Source organism: Girardinichthys multiradiatus, chromosome 2 (assembly GCF_021462225.1).
Source record: "Girardinichthys multiradiatus isolate DD_20200921_A chromosome 2, DD_fGirMul_XY1, whole genome shotgun sequence".
Taxonomy (NCBI): domain Eukaryota; kingdom Metazoa; phylum Chordata; class Actinopteri; order Cyprinodontiformes; family Goodeidae; genus Girardinichthys; species Girardinichthys multiradiatus.
The window spans coordinates 33541122-33559605 of NC_061795.1; the positions used below are offsets into that span (position 1 = coordinate 33541122).

The 18484-nt window shown below is 37.9% G+C and overlaps 1 protein-coding gene and 1 long non-coding RNA gene across 3 annotated transcripts; one reads left to right on the top strand and one right to left on the bottom strand.

The window, feature by feature from the left end:
• Positions 1–71: 71 nt before the first annotated feature.
• nudt4a (nudix (nucleoside diphosphate linked moiety X)-type motif 4a) lies at positions 72–17400 on the top strand. Of its 2 annotated transcripts, none has more exons than XM_047348343.1 (5): positions 72–444; positions 6881–6991; positions 14546–14590; positions 14779–14866; positions 16596–17400. In XM_047348343.1, the coding sequence occupies exons 1-5, from the start codon at positions 346–348 to the stop codon at positions 16796–16798; spliced, it is 546 nt and encodes a 181-aa protein (XP_047204299.1). In that variant the 5' UTR covers positions 72–345; the 3' UTR covers positions 16799–17400. The 2 variants fall into 2 exon arrangements, with proteins under 2 accessions (XP_047204299.1, XP_047204296.1); XM_047348340.1 differs by having other exon boundaries at positions 74–444; positions 14776–14866.
• LOC124857205 lies at positions 7516–14585 on the bottom strand. The gene is made up of 3 exons (XR_007035542.1): positions 13966–14585; positions 9901–9905; positions 7516–7525 (listed from the first exon to the last, which is right to left on the bottom strand). It is a non-coding gene; the product is annotated as an uncharacterized LOC124857205 (long non-coding RNA).
• Positions 17401–18484: the final 1084 nt, after the last annotated feature.

Genomic DNA, 18484 nt, shown 5'->3' on the forward strand with positions numbered 1-18484 from the left:
GTCACAGGCACTTTAAGGGTTAATCTTGTGTAAGACCAACTTGTTGCGCCGCTTCTAGGTCAGCTGCTACAGCACCAGCACCAGCACCAGCAGCAGCAGCTTCTCTCTGACAGATGTGAGTCTGTCTGTTGAACCATGCGTGTTGACGGCGGCTGTAAACCCACAGAGCAGATGTAGTCTGACTTTAGTTTCAGCGCAGGAATGAATGATCCAACAGCTCTGTTTGGAACTGAGGCGCTTTAAAGAAAAGGAACTGTTGCTCCTTTGAAGGGACATTCGAGGTTTTCTTTTTTCCCATCCTCTCAGTTGTGTTGTTTTTAATACTACCCTAAGAATAGAGCATATATGATGAAATACAAGGCCAACCAGACCAGGACGTACGACGGAGAGGGCTTCAAGCGAAGAGCGGCATGTTTGTGTTTGAGAAACGTAGACGAGGACGAGGTAAGCTGCGTGGATTTTCCACGGCTGAAGTTAGTAGTTCTCGGTGTTTACATTGGGGGAGGACACTTTTTTAACAAGCTCTAATCTGGACTCAGATTATCATTGTACAGCCTATGCGGTGAGGGGGCTCTGCCTGCGTTTATTTGTGGTGTTGGGCAGCAAAGGTGAGCTTTAATTGGCCAAGGGGTCAAATATTTTACCTGTTAAATCACAGGGAGTCTCAACAAACCCAGCAGTGAAACATTATTGAGTTTATATTTTAAAAAGACAACACATCTTCAATCTATAGTCTAATGACAGTTTTATGTAACTGCTGGAAGATGTGTTTTACAACTGATTTTAAAAGCAACAATAGCTGCTGCCATTATGAAGACTTTGTATCTGTATTTGGTTCCAAAGGTGGTGTTTGTTCACCATGGAGTTTATCATTGTTCACAGGGGCCAGAGACAGATGTTTCTCCTACTCTCTGCACACTGTATGGAAAGACACTTGACCTTTTTTTTTATCTTACTGTCTCAAATTAAATCAGACTAAAGTGTTCCTTGTTTAGGTTATTTAGGATTACCAAAACATATTTATTTTGCTAATTGCTAGCATAATGAGGGATTTTTTTTTCACTTTCTAAAAGTTCAAAGGTTTATATATATTTCTTATTCATATTTGGTAGAATATGGTAGGATTTCATGTTAAATTTTTTCTCTCTGTCCATGCATTTTGTGTGTCCTTCCACAAGCTTCTCTCAGTTTGCTGGAACTTCAGTCCCTCCTGTGTAACAGAGTCAGTCTTGAATACCCTCCCTTGCTCACACGCACCTTTTCAGCCTTGCTCAAATTTTCTGTAGGACTGAGATGAGAATTTTGTGATGGCCATTTTAAAATAGGGATGGGCAATCATCTTACAGTTATTATGATTTTTTTAGCCATTCAAAAAATTTACCAGGACATTGACAAACTTTACAGTATGCTGTTTGTCAACCCTCAAAATAAAAAAAAAAGTATTGTTGGTATTGGTATACTGCTATTTTCAATATCAATATCTTTAAAAATATAAATTAAAAATGCAATCTTGTTTTTTTTTGTTATATTCTTTTGTTTGTTTTTTAATAGCAGCACTTGTGTTTCTGGGGCTTTGAGTGCAATGACTTGCAGTCACAGACATTAATTTTTTTTATACATCACTTTTATTGTTATTGCAATAAATAGCATAAAATATGACAATAAACTTTTAAGTCCATATAGCCCATCTCCACTGCTAAACATTGGCGTCTGTTCTCAAGGACATTTAAAACTAATTTGGAGAAATGCTTAGGGTCACTGGCCATTTGGAAGACCTATTGCTGCTCAAGATTTAACATCCTTATTTGAGGTTTCGTTTCAATATTTCCACAGAATGTTCTTTTCTGATGGTGTCATCTGTTTTGTGAAGTGCACCAATCCCTCCTGCAGCCAAACACCTACACAATATAATGCATCTACTCCTGTATGTCCCAGCTGGAATGCTTGCAAGCGCCGCCCAATTTTTTTTCCAAACACTTAAAGTTTAGTTTCATCAGACCACAGGCCATAGTTAGGCCTTTGTGCCTGAGTCCATTTGCAAGTCGTCATCTGGGTTTTTATGTTAATTTTGGAGTAATGGCTTCTTCCTCTATGAGTGGCCTTTAAGCCCTTGTTGATACAGCACTTGTTTCACTGTGGAAAAGGAAACTCCTACCAGCTTCAGCCAGCATTTTCAAGGACTGTTGCTTTTGTTTTGGGGTTGATGCACACATGTGGCATCAAAACATGTTATTTTCTAGGACACAGTACACCTCTCCACCCTTAACAGTATGAAGGCTGAACCATCCCGTTCTGTTTATAGTTGCATGTATTTGTTTGAACAGATTAACGTTGCACCTTCAGGCATCTGGAAATTGTATGCAATGAAGAACCAGAATAGTGGAATTCTTTCCTATATCGTGACTGTTTTTTTAGTTCATTTTTTTCCTGATGTCACACAAGGAATCAGTGTGTTTGAGATGTAGCTATAAAATTTAACTCTGATGTAAAATAACCTGTCAGAAGATCACAAAGCCATGACATCATCATCTGGACTTTCCCCAAATTATTAGAGAGACATTTACATACATGTTTGAGAAATTCAGTTGAAGCTTATCTACAGCTTATCTACAGTTTGTCAGAAAAGTATATATAATTATTTCAATGTTTGCTTTTTTCATATTTTCTGTGCCATGATGAATTATGAAAACATTAAAATGGTTCTTGGAATGTGTTACCTCACATAAACACTAACATTTGATTGGTTAACCTATACAGCAAGTCATCTTCAGAACAGCAATACTCAGGTAGATGTCAGTTAAGAGCTGTAAACAATCCGCGTGTAAAGTATTTTGGCAATGACTCCAAACTAACCAAGACTTTAACCAAGCGCAGTTAAAGTGTTTTACTGGGCAAACTCCTAAAACTGTCAGTTAACACGTGGAAGGTGTCAGTCAGCCTAGTGACGGCAGCAGTTGAAGGAGCACATGTGATAGACACAGTACAGAGCTGAGTGCCTGTTACAGTGTACTCAACAGTAAGTGACCCCTTAGGTGCAATTTATAGAAACAAGGTGCAGGGACTGACTGTACAGACAGATCTGCCAGCCCCTTGTGCCCATACCCCTTTTCCACTGTCTGTGCTGCTTTTCATCAAGGTTTCCACTTCTCTTCTTCTAATACGTGCATGCTGACGTAGACCTGTCAGCAGCGTCTGGTACTGTTCAACATAGTATGTTATATTTAAAGTTAAAAAGGCTGTTGGTATTACATACAATACTTTGTGTTGTCCGTCAAGTTTATTTTGCTTATCCGAGATCAGCTTGTGGAGGAATGGGTCCAAGTGTAAAACCCAGACATAGAAATACTCCCCAACTTAATTTAGGGAGTAAGAAATACGAGCTTTACATTTTGTCTCTTTCTTCTCCACAGGCCAGATCATCGACCTCATTACTGCACTCGAGGTTACAATTGTTCTATCCATCGCCCACTTCATACTACTATAACTCTCAAATAAGACATTAGGATACTCAAACTCCTCTATTTTATATTAAATTACTTAAAATAATCTTATTTGACAAACAGGCATTTTGTACTTAGAGGAATAATACAATTCAGTCTCACTCATTTGTGGGGTTCCTCAGAGATGAGTTTTCGGTTCTCCGTTTGGTTTATATATGCTACCAATGTGGTCTGTGGTAATAACTGACAACAAGTCATAGTTGTCACAGTAAAAAAAAACAAAGCAGTTCTTTGATTAGAACAATGTTGTCCCGTTTATATAACTACCTCCATCTATAGGAACATAATGATCTTTCATTGCTTTGCAGATGATACTGAGGTCTAACTACCAGTGAGATCTGGTAGCAATATTGTATTGTAACCTTTGCCACCCTAAATAACCTATTAAAACCTGGATTAGGGTGGACTTCTTTAATGGACAACCTAAAGGCCAGACTTTCTCCTCCAAGATTTCCTGCTTGACAGCAGAATTTGTTTGTTTTAAGATTCTGTGACACCAGTGGCTTTTATTCATTAGTAGGTAGCTTGACAGGAAGAGGAGCAGAAAGAGAAGGGGAAGATGTGTATTAATTGGCCTGGGGTCGGAAATCGACTCTGGGACTGCTTTGTTAAGGACTGTAGCTTCCACATATGGTTCACCTGGTCACGCCCTGAGCCATGCAGCGCCCTGATGACAGAGTTCTTGGTTCCATTCATTCAAGCAACATATCGAGGTACAGAAGGAGCCCCAGACCATCACATTACCAACTCAAATGTAACTGTTGATACAATCCCCTCTTTCTAAAATGATGTGTTAGTTTTACACAGTCATTTAAAAGAATATTTCCCCAAACATTTATTTGACGATATGAGATGGCTCTTTGTGTTTTTTTTAGCTAGCAGTGGTTTTACACCTAAAACGTTTATGTATGCCAATTTTGCTCAGGCTTTGTCTTATTGTTGAATCATGAAAATTACTTTTAACTGAGGCAGGTCATGGCTGTAGTGCTTTAGACCCAAGAACCCATCAGATCAGAAGTTATCTTCTGGTATTTAAACTGTTGCTTTGACTGTGAACGTCGGGACTTTCAGGTGAGGAGCTATTTTTTGTAGCCATTTCATGACTTGTGAAAATCAACACACATCTTACTTATTTGAATGGGATGTTCTTTTGTCTTTCCTATTTTGAAAAGTGGCCAAGGGAAATGTTTAAAATATTTAAAGGCCTTTTATACAAGTTGTCAGTGTGGCCAATGAATAAGTAGAATGCTTTATATTTCTCGGTCATATAAATATAATGTATTGCTGACCTGAAATACTATCCATATAAATATTATCTGAAATTTTAAAATGTTGTCATACCAAAAGGCAACTGCTGATCCGGTGGGTTTTTAAAAAGCCTCATCGCAGTGTACATGCGAGTGCCTACGTGTTCTGGATGCTGTTTCTGTGAGACTGCTTTTGTGGGTTTGTGTTGGAGAGCTGACTGTTTCTACTGTCCCCAGAGCCCTGCAGAAGGGCTTTAATGGACTCTGGGATTCAGAGAAGATCCACCACTGCTCTCATCCTCTGCACCTTTTAATTACCCACCACACCACATAAACAACACAAGCAGCATGGCACAGAGGCTTTCAACAAATTGGTGCAGTTTTTATTTTATTTTATTTTTTATTTTATTTTATTTATTTTTTTGTCTGTCAGGATTTTCATGAATCCAAAGAAAGGTGGCGGCCATGTTGAGTCTTTAATGATGTGAGCAAGCTTGGTTTGATCACAGAGACATAATACATGAATAAAGAAATGAATGAAAGAAGAATTACCTTAGGACTGTCAAACCTGCCTTGCAAAAGGCACTGAACACGTCATCCCCACATTAACACATGATGATGACAGCATCATGCTCTGGTAAAGCTCCTCTTCTGCCGGGACAGGGAAGCTGGTCAGAGTTGATTGAAAGAAAGGCGGAGGTAAATTTAGGGCAATGCTGAAAGAAAACCTGTTTGAGGCTGTAAAATACTTTAGGCCTGGGGTGGAGGTTCATCTTCCAAAAGGACAATGACCCTAAACAAACCCCACCATTTTATTGTATTCTATTGTACACAAACGCACGACTGACCTTTTAGATACGTATTTGAAAATCACATGTAATTTTCCTTATCCTACAATTATACACTACTCTGCAATAATCTATCTCATAAATTACCTACTGAAGCACATTGAAGTTTGTTGTTGGGGTATACATATTTTGCAAGCCACAGAGCTTTCCATTTTGCTTTGGTCAAATTACATCAATGTGTATGACTGCATTTCTGCACATTCACTTCTGCACATAAATAATATCTTGAGAGATGATACAAAGAAGCCTAAAGCACATAAGACAGTACAGTTGGATTGATCGTCTGAGTCACCCAGCAGGTGAATTATCAACACAGTTAGATATGCAAGCGCAGGCCTTTTTGTAAGATAAATGCCAGTATCTGTTAAAACTAATCTTTTAATGAGAAAAATAAGTAAAATAATGGGTTAACAGAAGAGTTAAGCATTTTGCACGTTTTGTTGACAGGACACTGCAAAATCAGATCAGTAAATGACATATCACATTAAAATTCACTTTCAGTACAAGCAATCAGTGTTTTTGTGACACATGAGTACAGAAAGTTGCCTTTTATCCCCCAGAGAGTTTACTGCAGGAGCAATATGTATCCATCTATACATACATACACACATACAAACATTTTTCCAGGAATTTTATTTAACAGGATTGTCAACACAGTATCTGATCTCAGCACGATCGCAGACACTTCTTAGCAATTTGAAACCTCAGCTTGGACAGCTGAGTTTTACTGGGTGTTAAAGGGCTGCTTTTTCGGTGCTGGTGTCAGAGCAGTCTCTTGATGGATGTGCTACATGCTGCCGGTGAATGGGTCGGCTGTGTGTGTTTGGTTAACTAGTGGCAGGATTCAACAAGTACTCTTAGGTGAACTTTTTGTGGGTAAGTTGGATAACAGGTACAGTTAAAGGTGGAGTGACAGCATCAGAAGGACGTATCTGTCTTGAGTCAGCTGAAAATAATTTATGTAAATGTTACATTGATACTTTTGACATGCTGAGTTTGTTCATCTTATGAGTTTGATTTACATTTTCAATCTTGGGAAATCTGAGAGTAGCTGACCTTAAATTGGGGTTATTTTAATGTAGAAATAACTAATATCTTCTAATGGGACACTACAGGAAATGTAATTGCTTTATTTTATAATGCAGATCCATCTTCATGTTAATTAAAAGAAGCAAACAAACAGTGTAAATTGCGGAAAGACAATGGTATCGTGCAACAGACTCTAGATTTGAATGTGCTGTCGCCAGGCTGTTGCAGACCTGACGGAGGTCTGTGTCTTCTGCAGGTTCTGCTGGTGAGCAGCAGTCGACATCCAGACCAATGGATTGTACCCGGTGGAGGGATGGAGCCCGATGAGGAGCCCAGTGTAGCCGCTGTCAGGGAGGTGTACGAAGAGGTGAGTTTGCAACATGACAAACGCAAAAATCACTTTTCTTGTTTTTCTGAAACCTGTTGGTGTTAGGCTGGTAAACTTCTATGGTCCATAATTATCTTTTGCAGGAAGTTTCTGGGTCCGAATCCTGGCCTGGGGTCTTTCTGCATGGTCTGCGCTTGCACATGTGATTCCCCCCCCCCCCCCACCCCCCACCCCCACCCCACCCCCCATGTTGAAAAACATGCCTGTTAGGTTTATTGATCTGTCTAAGTTGCCCTTAGGAGTGGAGTGTGTGTGTGCCTGGTTGTTTTTCCTGTGTGCCTCTGTGTTGTCCAGAGAAGACTTTGCCTCTCGCCCAGTGACACCAGTCTTTACAACCCTGCATAGATTAGTGGGAATAGCAAATGGATGGATGCATAGTGGTAAACATTTGAATTTGCACATTAAAGGTAGTAAAAAAGTATTGAATTGGACATAAAAGTGAGTGGGAACTGTGAAGTTGGAACTAGGTTCAAATACTTAATTTCTTTTGTCACGTTTATTCTCAAAAATAGGCTTAGTTCTGAAATGGTTGCACTATAAAACAAATGACAGAGACTAATTAGTTCTGGAAAATATATGATTGACTTTAAAAGTAATTCATTAATCTCCAACAGCAAGCCTAATCAAAGAACATTACAGTAAATTCCAGTATAATTTTAATGTGAAAAACCACTGGTATGATGCTATAACATTCCACAAAACCAAAGCAAAGGGAAATTAAGCCCATACAGTTTTCATTTCATTGGTGTCATCACTTCTTATAGTCTGGTATGGTCGCATGATAACAGGAAACCCAGATGGGGGAAATAAATATTTGGCAGTGTTGCGTAAATGTCCCATTAATGAGTTCTGTGGTTCAATACAGCTGGTAGGTTTCCAACATGTTTGACAGCAGGATGAGCTGTGAACTTCTGCTGTGGCTCAGATGGTGTGCTGACAGCCTTGAAAGATGGCTGTGACATTTGGGTAGAGTTTCCACTTACCCCAGTTACCTAGAACTTACGTACCTGACATGTACCTTGATATAGATGGCTGCACACACTACAATTATATAAGAGAAGATTTTCTTCAAAAATATTTTTCAAGCTGGTATTTAAATGGTTGAACCGACATTACAAACTCACTAACTTGAGCAGTGAAGAGACTTCTTAAATACAGTAGAATTAAAAAGCCTATGGGGAAAAAAGTTCTAATTATTATTTGGTATTTTTTTAAGGAAGCTGCATTGATTGTACTTAAAAAAATTGGATTTCTTAAGTTTTTTTTCTCCATTTCCAAATGAAACCAGGGCTCGTATTCACAAAGAATCCTAGGACTAAAAGTAGTTCCAAGTGACTTATTCTTAGAAAAATCTTAGAATTCCTTGAATTTTACCATGGTAAGATAAATGTTATTCACAAAGTACCTTAGGGATTAAGAGAGCTTCTAAAGTGAACAACAGTTAAGAGTTGTGAGGAGGACTTTTAATGAGCCTAAGAGTATCTTAAGCTGAGAAGATGCCAGAAAGACAGAGAGAAAGAAGAGATATTCTCCATACAATGAACAACAGTGACTTAATAAGACGCTACTGGCTCGATTGTGCAGGGAAATGAGCACATAAGCTTCTATAACAATCATACGATAATTAATATAGAGATAAGATAAAATTTAGCATCCCTCTAGGGGGAAATGGAATTGTTTCAGCAGCAGAACAGGGTAAAGGTGCACCTCTAGTAAGGTAATATCAGGAAGGGTAAATAAATAATAGAAACAATAATTAATAACCATGAATAAAAAGTGAACAAAATTACAAACAATATAGCACAAAAGAATTTTAATATCTTTTTACAGTAAAATGCTTTCAAGAATAACTTTTTGAACAAATAGGAAAAAGTTGGACAAAACTATATAAATAAATGCACACTCTAGATAAGATAAAGTACAAAAATCTAAACACTATATAAATAGAAGGAAGATCTGAATGAGGTGAATAAGTATTTGATGTATTGTACCTGATGATGTCTGTGGCCTAAGCGTAAATGGTCGTCTACACTCACCCGTCTGCGGGGAAGTTCGCTTATGTGCTGCAATCTCCTCTCTAGCTTCTGAATGCAGCAGGCTGGTGCTGAAAGCAGAGGGAACGACGCATTGATCTGCTCAGTAATTTGCTCCCAAATCTGCCTCTTTTTTCGCTCTTTGTGATCCTCGGACCAAATCTGCCTTTCTACACTACTCTATTCTCCTCCACTAGCTGTGCCAACAGCAGACTCTGCTCCTCTGTCCAGTTTGATTTTCTCCATTTTTGTTTCTCAGTTTTGTTTTGGTTGTTTTGCCAAATCAAACCACTTTACACAAGAAGCTAATCACAGTGAAATGCTGACAGCGGAGTGTCCACATTAAATCTGCAGAAGGTAAAGGTTGTAATAACTTATTTTTTACATATTTTTTAAAAGTGTCACTATGTCCTGAAAGTAGAAAATGGACAGATAATCTGTGAAAAAATAAAGCTCATCTGGCTTTTCCCAGTGGTCCTACTGCCATTTGCAGAAATTGAACACTCCCAGTCAGAAACAACCAATCAGAGCCAGGGGGAATGCACGCTGCTCACATAACTCCCCCGCACAGCGCATACCGTCATTGATGCTAAAGATTGCCGGTGTGCAGCAGGTGTGCTAATAGCGTTGTGCTAATGATTTGAAGACCACGTTTCTAGTCAAAGTAAGGGCAGGCCATAGTCAATGTAAAGCATGTCGTTGATGTTTCGTCCTTACCAGTGAATGTGCCATAGCTGTTTATCCGCCATCACCGGCAGCCCTGATTACTAGCCTGCACGTTTACGGCAGGCTCCGCTGTGGCGAAGGAGCTGTGGAGGGAGGGCTGTAGCACAGCGGAGGACAAGGGGGAGGGACCTGTGCTTGTTCTAACTTTCAGGCAAAGTCCACCATTTTCTCTGAACTCACTACTGCAGCTTTAATATCAAATAGACAAAGAAGAAAAATTACCAGCATGGCGAGTAAACATAACAAAAAGCAAATCAAAATAACGATGAGCTTGTAAATCAGAATCAGCTTTATTGCCAATTCGTACATACAAACAAGAAATTTGACTCCGGTACACTTTGCTCTTTGGTTTTGTTTTTGCATTACAGAATATACATATTTACAATGTACAATATACACATATATAATAAAAAGGTGCATTTGCAACATCTGTATGCTGTTGTTTTGTACTCTATTAAATGTTCAACAGAGAAACAGCCTGGGGGAAGAAACTGTCTCTGTGGCGGCTGGTTTTAGTGAACAGTGCTCTGTAGCGGCGGCCTGAAGGTAAAACTCTGAACAGTTTATGTGCAGGGTGTGTGGGGTCTGCAGAGATTTTAGCAGCTCTTTTCCTGACCCTAGACCTGTATAAGTCCTGGATGGAGGGAAGGTCAGCCCTGATTATTCTCTCTGCAGTCCTGATTATTCGTTGCAGTCTGGACCTGTCCTGTTTTGTGGATGAGCCAAACCACACTGAGATGGATGAAGACAGGACAGACTGAATGATGGCAGTGGAGAAGATGACCAACAGCTCCTGTGGAAGGTTGAACTTCTTGAGTTGCCTCAGGAAGTACAGTCTCTGCTGGGCCTTCTTTCGATCAGTGTCTATGTGTGAAGACCATCTCAGGTCCTCAGAGATGGTGGTTCCTAAGAACCTGAAGTGGTCCACAGCCGATACAGTGTTGTTGAGCATGGTGAGGGGGGTGTATGGGGGTGGTGTTCTCCAAAAGTCCACCACCATTTCCACAGTCTTATAAGGTATGTTATAAGGTATGTTAAATAAAGAAGGTATGTTAAAACATTTTCATGCCGTGTGACAATTGATTTAAATTTGCTTAGTTTCATCATCATGACTTACACATTTCTGAATACAGTCTAAATTCTATGATCAGTAATTTCTCTCCATTGATTACTAGGAATGCATTTGTTTTATATTTTTCTCTTTTGCAACAACAAATCACAGCTCTTAGAAGACAGCGTCAGAGCAATTGGGTCAACCACACTTCCTCACTAAGATAGAAATTTCTGTCGTCTCCTTGCTCAGAGTCACAATCACTCTTAAGTTTGGAGTCCTTGGCAGGAATATTTAGGCCAAGATAGGATCTCTCTGAGAGGACTCTGAGAATCTTTGAGAATATAGGCCCTGATTATCATTAAAGTTTTGTTTATATTTTTTATTTATGTGGGGAGTTCTTGATTATAGCAAAAAATTATAATTGTGATTATTTTGGTCAGTATTGAAATCCTGATTATTTGTAATTATTATTAATTCCTTTTGGAAAAGCTTTTTTTACTGGCCTTGAGAACAATAAATTTTGCATCTTGTAGCTGCTCTCAGGGTGAACCTGCTTGGATGGCCAGACCTTCACATGTTGACAGCTGTTTTGAACATCCTCCACCTCCCCCATGTTTTAGTGGCTTATATAGAGGAACTGATTGATGGCAAGACACACATCAACCACCGTTAACATCACAGTGGAAGTTGTATTTTATTTACAGGCAGCATGCGCCACCAAGAGTGGTGTTTTGCATTAATGCTGCCTTACAAAAGTATGAATAATCTTTCTGAAGTTGCTGATGTTCATACCGTCACAAAATCATTCTTTTTAACTTCTTGATAATGTAGCACATTACGAAGGTTTATTTGGACCTGCCATCTGAAGGATCAGACTTTGAAGTGTGAAGTATATGTACATTTAAAAAATGTACTTTATTTCTTCTGTTATATATACAGAAAAAAAAATTCTTACTGAGAGCAAAGCGTACCGAAGTAAATAATACATTTATTTTAGAAATAAATTTTCTTTAGACAGTGATTGAGTTGTTGTAGAAAGTGATTGCAGCTGCTGCATCTCCTTATTCTGTAAAACAGTGACGACAAAGCCTTTCTTCCTGTGGAAAACATGGACGAAATAAATTCCCTTCTGTTTTGACAATAGTTATCTCCTGAGTGATATCAACTGTTTTAAAAAGAGAGAATGGATCTGATCTGTACTTTACTGTACAAAGTATCCCGCTGAGCCATGAACTCCTGGTGAGCATGTTTGTACTTATTTACCAAAAGTAGAATATGAACGTTTCATGCAGTGTTTCTAGTAATTATTCCTGATCTTGTTATATTTTTTAAACATCGAAGGTTGAGATGAGGAAGCTACCCTTGTGGCTCTGGAGTTGAATGTCCCTGTTTCTTTGTTGCTCAGATTGTGGAAATGTAAATATGATGTATACTCCAATATTTGCTGCAAACAAGGGAATAGTTGAAACAAAAGCACACTGAATCCCAAAGGTTTACACACCTCGGTTAAAAAGCCAGGTTGATGGAAAAAATAGATCATAATAAAACATTTTAAAACTTTTTGAATGTTTTAATGTGACAAATAACCTTACAACTCGACTAAAAAACTAATTGGTTACAGAAAAAAATCAAAAAGTACTACAAGGATGTACACCTTAACAATAATACTTAGTTTCTATCAAATAATACTTAGAGGTCTAAAAGCATCCCAGATCTTCTCTTCATATTTGCCTTGCAAAGGTTCTCCAAATCTGTCCGATTGTGAGGACATCTCTTGACCATGATCCTCTTCAAATGTGTCCTTAGATTTTCTATCTGATTTAGTGCTGGGTGCTACGTCTTTCCATAATTTTAACTTTTCTCATACAAAACCATTCATTTCTGGGAAATGGGCATGGACCAACTAAAATTGGCATCCCTCTTCATCTTCAGCTTTCTAGGAGACACCTGAAGGGTTTTGGTTAAAACAGATTGGTATTTGGTAAAGTTCATAATTTCATTCACCTTGACAAACACTCCAGTTCTATCTGATCATCATATAGTGTTGTGGATTGTTTTGTACTCAACTCCTTACTGATACATGCATCAAGATCCGTTTGATCCTCTTGCTAAAGGATGCAAACAAACAAAAGTTGCAAGAAGAAGACTAAATGCTCAAATTGGAATAAAAGACGCATAACAAAAAGTATTTGTCTAATGATGCACACTAACATAGTTAGGCTATCATAGATTTGTTTGACATTAAAGGTTGACATTTTGTTTAAATCATGATGTCATTTTTTTATGTTACAATAACTGAAAAATTGACAGGGCTGTGTACACTTCAGAGATTTACAGTTTATCACTCACTTTGTCTATGAATGTGCAGAATTACCTGGCATTGCTGATTGGCACTTTCAATTCTCTGTACTGAATCAAATCTTGGACTAAACACCATACCAGCAGTAGCACCTCACAGAGCAAAGTCTTTTGAAACGAAGCTCATACTTAGATTTTGGTGTTGTTTTGGTCTGTCAACCCCATGTAAGTATTGTGCACATAGATGTCATTATTAGCTGATGTGAATTTTTCCTGATCCCTTAAAAGGAATCAGCATCCATCTGTAAATATTTGTACTAGTATATTTTTAGCAGACTAAACTATCTGTGGGGGCAAAAACATTAAAAGAACTACAAAAAAACAAACAAAAAACAACAACAACAGAGTTTTGCTGCTTTTTAATGAAACCTGGAAATTATTCACAGTTCTTCACTTTGTTAGCATTTTTAAAACCGATTTAAATACTTACTTAAATATCTATACACTTTACCCGCAATGGCAAAACAAATTTTATTTTTCATTTGCAATTATTTATTACCACAATCTTGTTAATCCAGTGTTTCATAAGTTCTCACACCAAGGCTTAATATCCTGTTATAGAAGCTTTGGCAGCAATCAAAGCATTCGGTCTTTTAGAGTATGTCTGTACAAGGTTATCACACCTGCTTTTTGAGTATTTTTCAACCATTCCTCTCTGCAGATCCTTTCAAACAAAAAATTAAATTGACCATCATAGACAGATGTCGTTTTAGTCTTTTTAGAGATAATTAATTGGATTTAGGTGTGCGTTTCGACTGGATCTTCAAAGGACATTCACAGACGGAGGAAGCCCAGAGAGAACCCATGCTTGCACGTGGAGAATATTCAAACTTAATGCAGAAAACCCCTAGGCTTGGATTTGAACCCAGGACATTCTTGCTGCAAGGCAAGTGCAGTGCAACCAACTGTGCCACCATGCAGCCTTAGTAATTCACATTTATTTGAATTAGCAAAGATGTTGGAAAACTTGTTTTTAATTCAACTATTTGGTGTAGATTTTCAGTAAGAAAAGAACAACAATCTGTAACATAACAAAATGTGGAAAATGAGAGAAGGGGTGATTACTTTTTGGTGGCACTGTAAATAAATAATCAATATTGATGGGTGCAAAGCAAAGTTAATTGCTGGCTTGCCATTCAGCAAATTTAGCCAGTTGGAAATGCGCATGTTGTAATGTCTGCTCTGTTATGCTATCTCACAGAAATGTGGCAATGCTACGATAGCAATACTCTTAAATTGAACACTAAAATAAGCTGTTGAATAAAATACAATGTTTTCAGTAAATCAATTGTGATTGCCAGCATAAAGACAATGATAATAAAAAAATATTGCCAACTTTTAATGCACTTTTTTTTGGTGCAGGCTGGTGTGAAGGGGAAACTTGGCAGATTACTTGGGATATTTGAGGTAAGGCTATTAAGCCACTTTGTATTATTACAATAACTTTAGATTGCAACAGATAACTCAAAATACTCTGTTATCATGTCTAGGACAGTACACAAGGTAAACTGTCTGTTTTAGATAAAAGCATTCACAGATTGTGTGTGCAAAGTTAATATAGGAGATGATAATTATGTTCTCTTCCTTTTCAGCAGCACAATCAAAACAGAAAGCACAGGACGTACGTCTACACTCTTATTGTGACAGAAACACTGGAGGACTGGGAGGACTCTGTCAACATTGGTATATTTTGATTTTAATTCTGTTTGTCATATCATGAAATACATTAATATAAAAGATAACTATTGAATAAACTTTTTTGCATGACGTCTTGGGTGTCAGGTTTTCCATGTGTAAAACATATCATTGCAAGTCCAGTTTGCTCCAAAATTTCCTGCAGATTTGAAGTAATTTTGCAGAGTAACAGCCAATGACTTATTCTAAAGCCTTGCAAATCGTGCAGTTGCATTTTGCCTGGTTAGGGTTTGCCAAAAAAACTTCCTGACATTTGTAAAAGGATCTGTAAACCCTTTCATGTTGTAACAATGAGGACTAAGATTGTTTGGGGGAGTCCTGCTAGGTTTCATGTGGCGTTTGTATAAAAGAGTAAAGACAGAGAAGCAAATATGCAGATTTCCGACTGTGATTGATCCTTATGTCTGATGTTAAGATTATTTTATGTTGCCTCTAAACAAAAGGAGAATGCATCATACAACTGTCATGTATCACAGGTGTAGCGTAGAAGGTGCTACTCACGCTGTTGAAATTGTAATAATCATTTGTTGCTGCAAAGTTTTCATACTAAACCTTCAGTTCAAGACCTTTTCATAAAGGCGCAAGTGTGCAAAAATAATCGGATCCAAACATCTGAAATATGTCTAAAATAAATAAATACATAATTTTCAAACCACTTCATTTTATGTTCTAACTAGCTAAATTTGCTGAAAAAATCTGATGACTCAGTTGGACAAAAACTCAAAAACTTGAACATTTTCTTTTTTACTTTAGACAAAACAAATGGAGGCACATGGAGGCAGCCATAAACTGTGTATAGATTTGTAAACATTTAACTGAAGATGGCCAAGAAATCATAAAGTTTGGAAAAAAGAAAAAGAAAAAAACAATACACACAATCTAGAGCAACAGTTAGTCAGAAACACCAGAGGAACACTAAGAATTGCAAACATTTACAGGCAGACATACATTTTATTCAGTTTTACCAAATGACTTTAAAAATGTTCTCTTTTGTTAGAGTTTGATAAGCTTTTGCTGTCTTTGGGCAACAAAAAGTGAGCAATTTTCTCCACCCAGCACACTGTATAATTTAGGTCTTTGTGCCTTCTGCTTCAAAGTTAAAGGACTTTTGTGTTTACTTTCTTCCACAAGCTTTCTGTTTACATTCACTGTTTTTATACTCACTAGTCATCCCAGAGCTCTAAAAACTGTAAGAGACATATACTTAAGTCATTTTTATAAATAAAAAAAATATGGTTGGAAGTTTTAAATGTTTTGAAGCACCCGTGCAGTCATTAGGACCTTGTACAATCAGAGAAGAGATGGATTTACAGTGTTCCACATGTCTACGCCTGGATGTTCACCTTCTGCAGAAAGGAAAGGTTAGAGCAGCTAAACTCTTCTTGCTTTGGTTACAGTTCTCTTCCAGGAGAATAGAACTGGCTGCAGTGAGTGATAACTGGAAAACAACTGGGCACAGCAAACATTCCTGCCCCCCCCACTCCCCATTAACAGGCTGAATCTATTTCTGTGGATGAATGGAGTAAACGATCACAGGCACCTTTAACAGGCCAGTTAGAAATGATTGTTATGCGCTACTCTATCCCTAGAGGAGGGATACATTTCAAATATCAAACGCCTTTAAAATAACTGGGGGCATGTTTTTTTATGTAGTTCACATTACACAGTTGCATTCAAACCTTTTTACTCTGTTTCCTTTCCTGAATTTTTTCCACAGGCAGAAAGAGGAAGTGGTTCAAGGTGGAGGATGCCATCAGGGTGCTTCAGAACCACAAGCCTGTCCATGCAGAGTACCTCCGCAGACTCGCAGACACCTGCAGCCCCTCCTACAGGCCCGTGTGTTGCCCCCGAGCGATGGACAGCAAGGCACCTCAATATGTTGTTTGCTCGACGCAGGACTCAGAGCTCTTCAACAGATAGGACCTACAACTAAGGGTTCCTCTAGAGTACACAGACGGACTATACTGGAGCATTGGTTGCTTTATGAACACAGCTTTTTCACTTGTACAAAATAACTTAATCTTTTATTGTAGTACTACAATATCACACTAAAAAAGCCAAATCCAGTCTTTAATTTCAGGACTTTTACTCAGTGGGTAAAAAAAAATAAATCCCATGTTAGGTAATTATTCATGATGCAATATTCATGATGTGGTACCTTGGTGACACTGTTCTAACAGTGAGCTTTAGAAATGTGCGTCCCTAACTTTGTGCTCTGCTCACATGACGTCAAAATAAACTGTTATCGTTTCCAGTCTTGTTTTTCACAGTTCCAGTTGTTTAAAGATTTAAAAATTATTGCTCTGAATGTGGATATCGTAACTATTTTCTTGTACCTATAACATGACTTAAGAAGACCAACAAACATCTGCCTTACTAGAATGGCCTGTTTGTATTCCCTATTTAGAAGAGTGGCTAAGTGAAATGTGAAACTGTGCCACATAATATTTATTCACTAGGTAAGCAGGAAGTTATGGATTACTATTTGAAATCTAAATATTAAAATAAAAAAATAAAGCATACAAGAAAAAGCTTCAGCAACATTTTTTATCGGAATTGTTAAGGGTCACAATATGTGTGGCAGTGGCAATTTTGTAAACAACTACTGCCTAATGTTAGATTCCACCAACCCCTCTGAAGAAGTGTATTAAAATGAAAGGCTAGGTTGTTTTTTATTTTAGGGAAATTACAGAACTGCAATTAAATATAGATTTACTTTAGTCTTTTTAGTAGCAGCAACTCCAAAAACAAAAATACAAGCATGTCCAGGTCAAAGTTAAAATAGTGTTGTGTTGTGCAATGAATTATATTAAAACTCAAAGTCCGCTTAATGCATAAGCAACCCACTGACGTGGGAGCCCCCGGGGGCACTTGGATTAATATGAGATGGGTTTACAACCACATAGTTTTATATATACAAAGATGAAACCTTCATAATTTAAACTTTATATTAACAGTCATATTTTAATGCCAGCTTAAGATTTTCTGCTTGTGTCTAAGCTGAGGTCACATTTCATGCACACTAACTGTAAATAGATCAATAATTAGCCTTTTTTCCCAGGGTTCAGTTTTTATTGAAAGTCGTAGCTAGAAGTGATGTCACTCTTGAATTGAGCACATTCTTGCCAGAAAAACCGGGATTTGTTAACTATTTACTGTTAAGAGTACAAGCCAGTAATAATGTATTTCTCGCAATGTATGCTTTCGAACAATAAAAGGCATATGTTCACAAATACATATAAAATAGCACTATATGCGCCACTGGTTTTATGAGATACAAAACATCAGAAGCGCTCATAAATTGTTTATTCCTACAACTTTCACTTGCCAATATTTACATATAGATTTGATGCAGGACAGCCCTGGGATCTATGTAGGTCCTTGATGTGGTGCAATTTGATTTGAAGCTTTCTTTTAGACCCATAATGCCTATATAAAGTACCCAAATAGTTTTGCTGCATTCTGTTGTGTACAAACAGAATGCACCTAAATTGTGATGGGCTTAGCTAGAAGTGCCCCCCCCCCAAAACGGAATTGTGCTTAGGACCTCAAACAATTTTGGGCCGGCCCAGATGTTAACTCATACCCATAATAAGTAGGTAACTA

Coding starts and splice junctions, on each gene's coding strand:
- nudt4a (XM_047348340.1), top strand. CDS start 346: ATGATGAAATACAAGGCCAACCAGACCAGGACGTACGACGGAGAGGGC. Junction 6,992..14,545: donor TCAGGGAGGTGTACGAAGAG/GTGAGTTTGCAA, acceptor TTTTTGGTGCAG/GCTGGTGTGAAGGGGAAACT. Junction 14,591..14,775: donor GATTACTTGGGATATTTGAG/GTAAGGCTATTA, acceptor CTTCCTTTTCAG/CAGCACAATCAAAACAGAAA.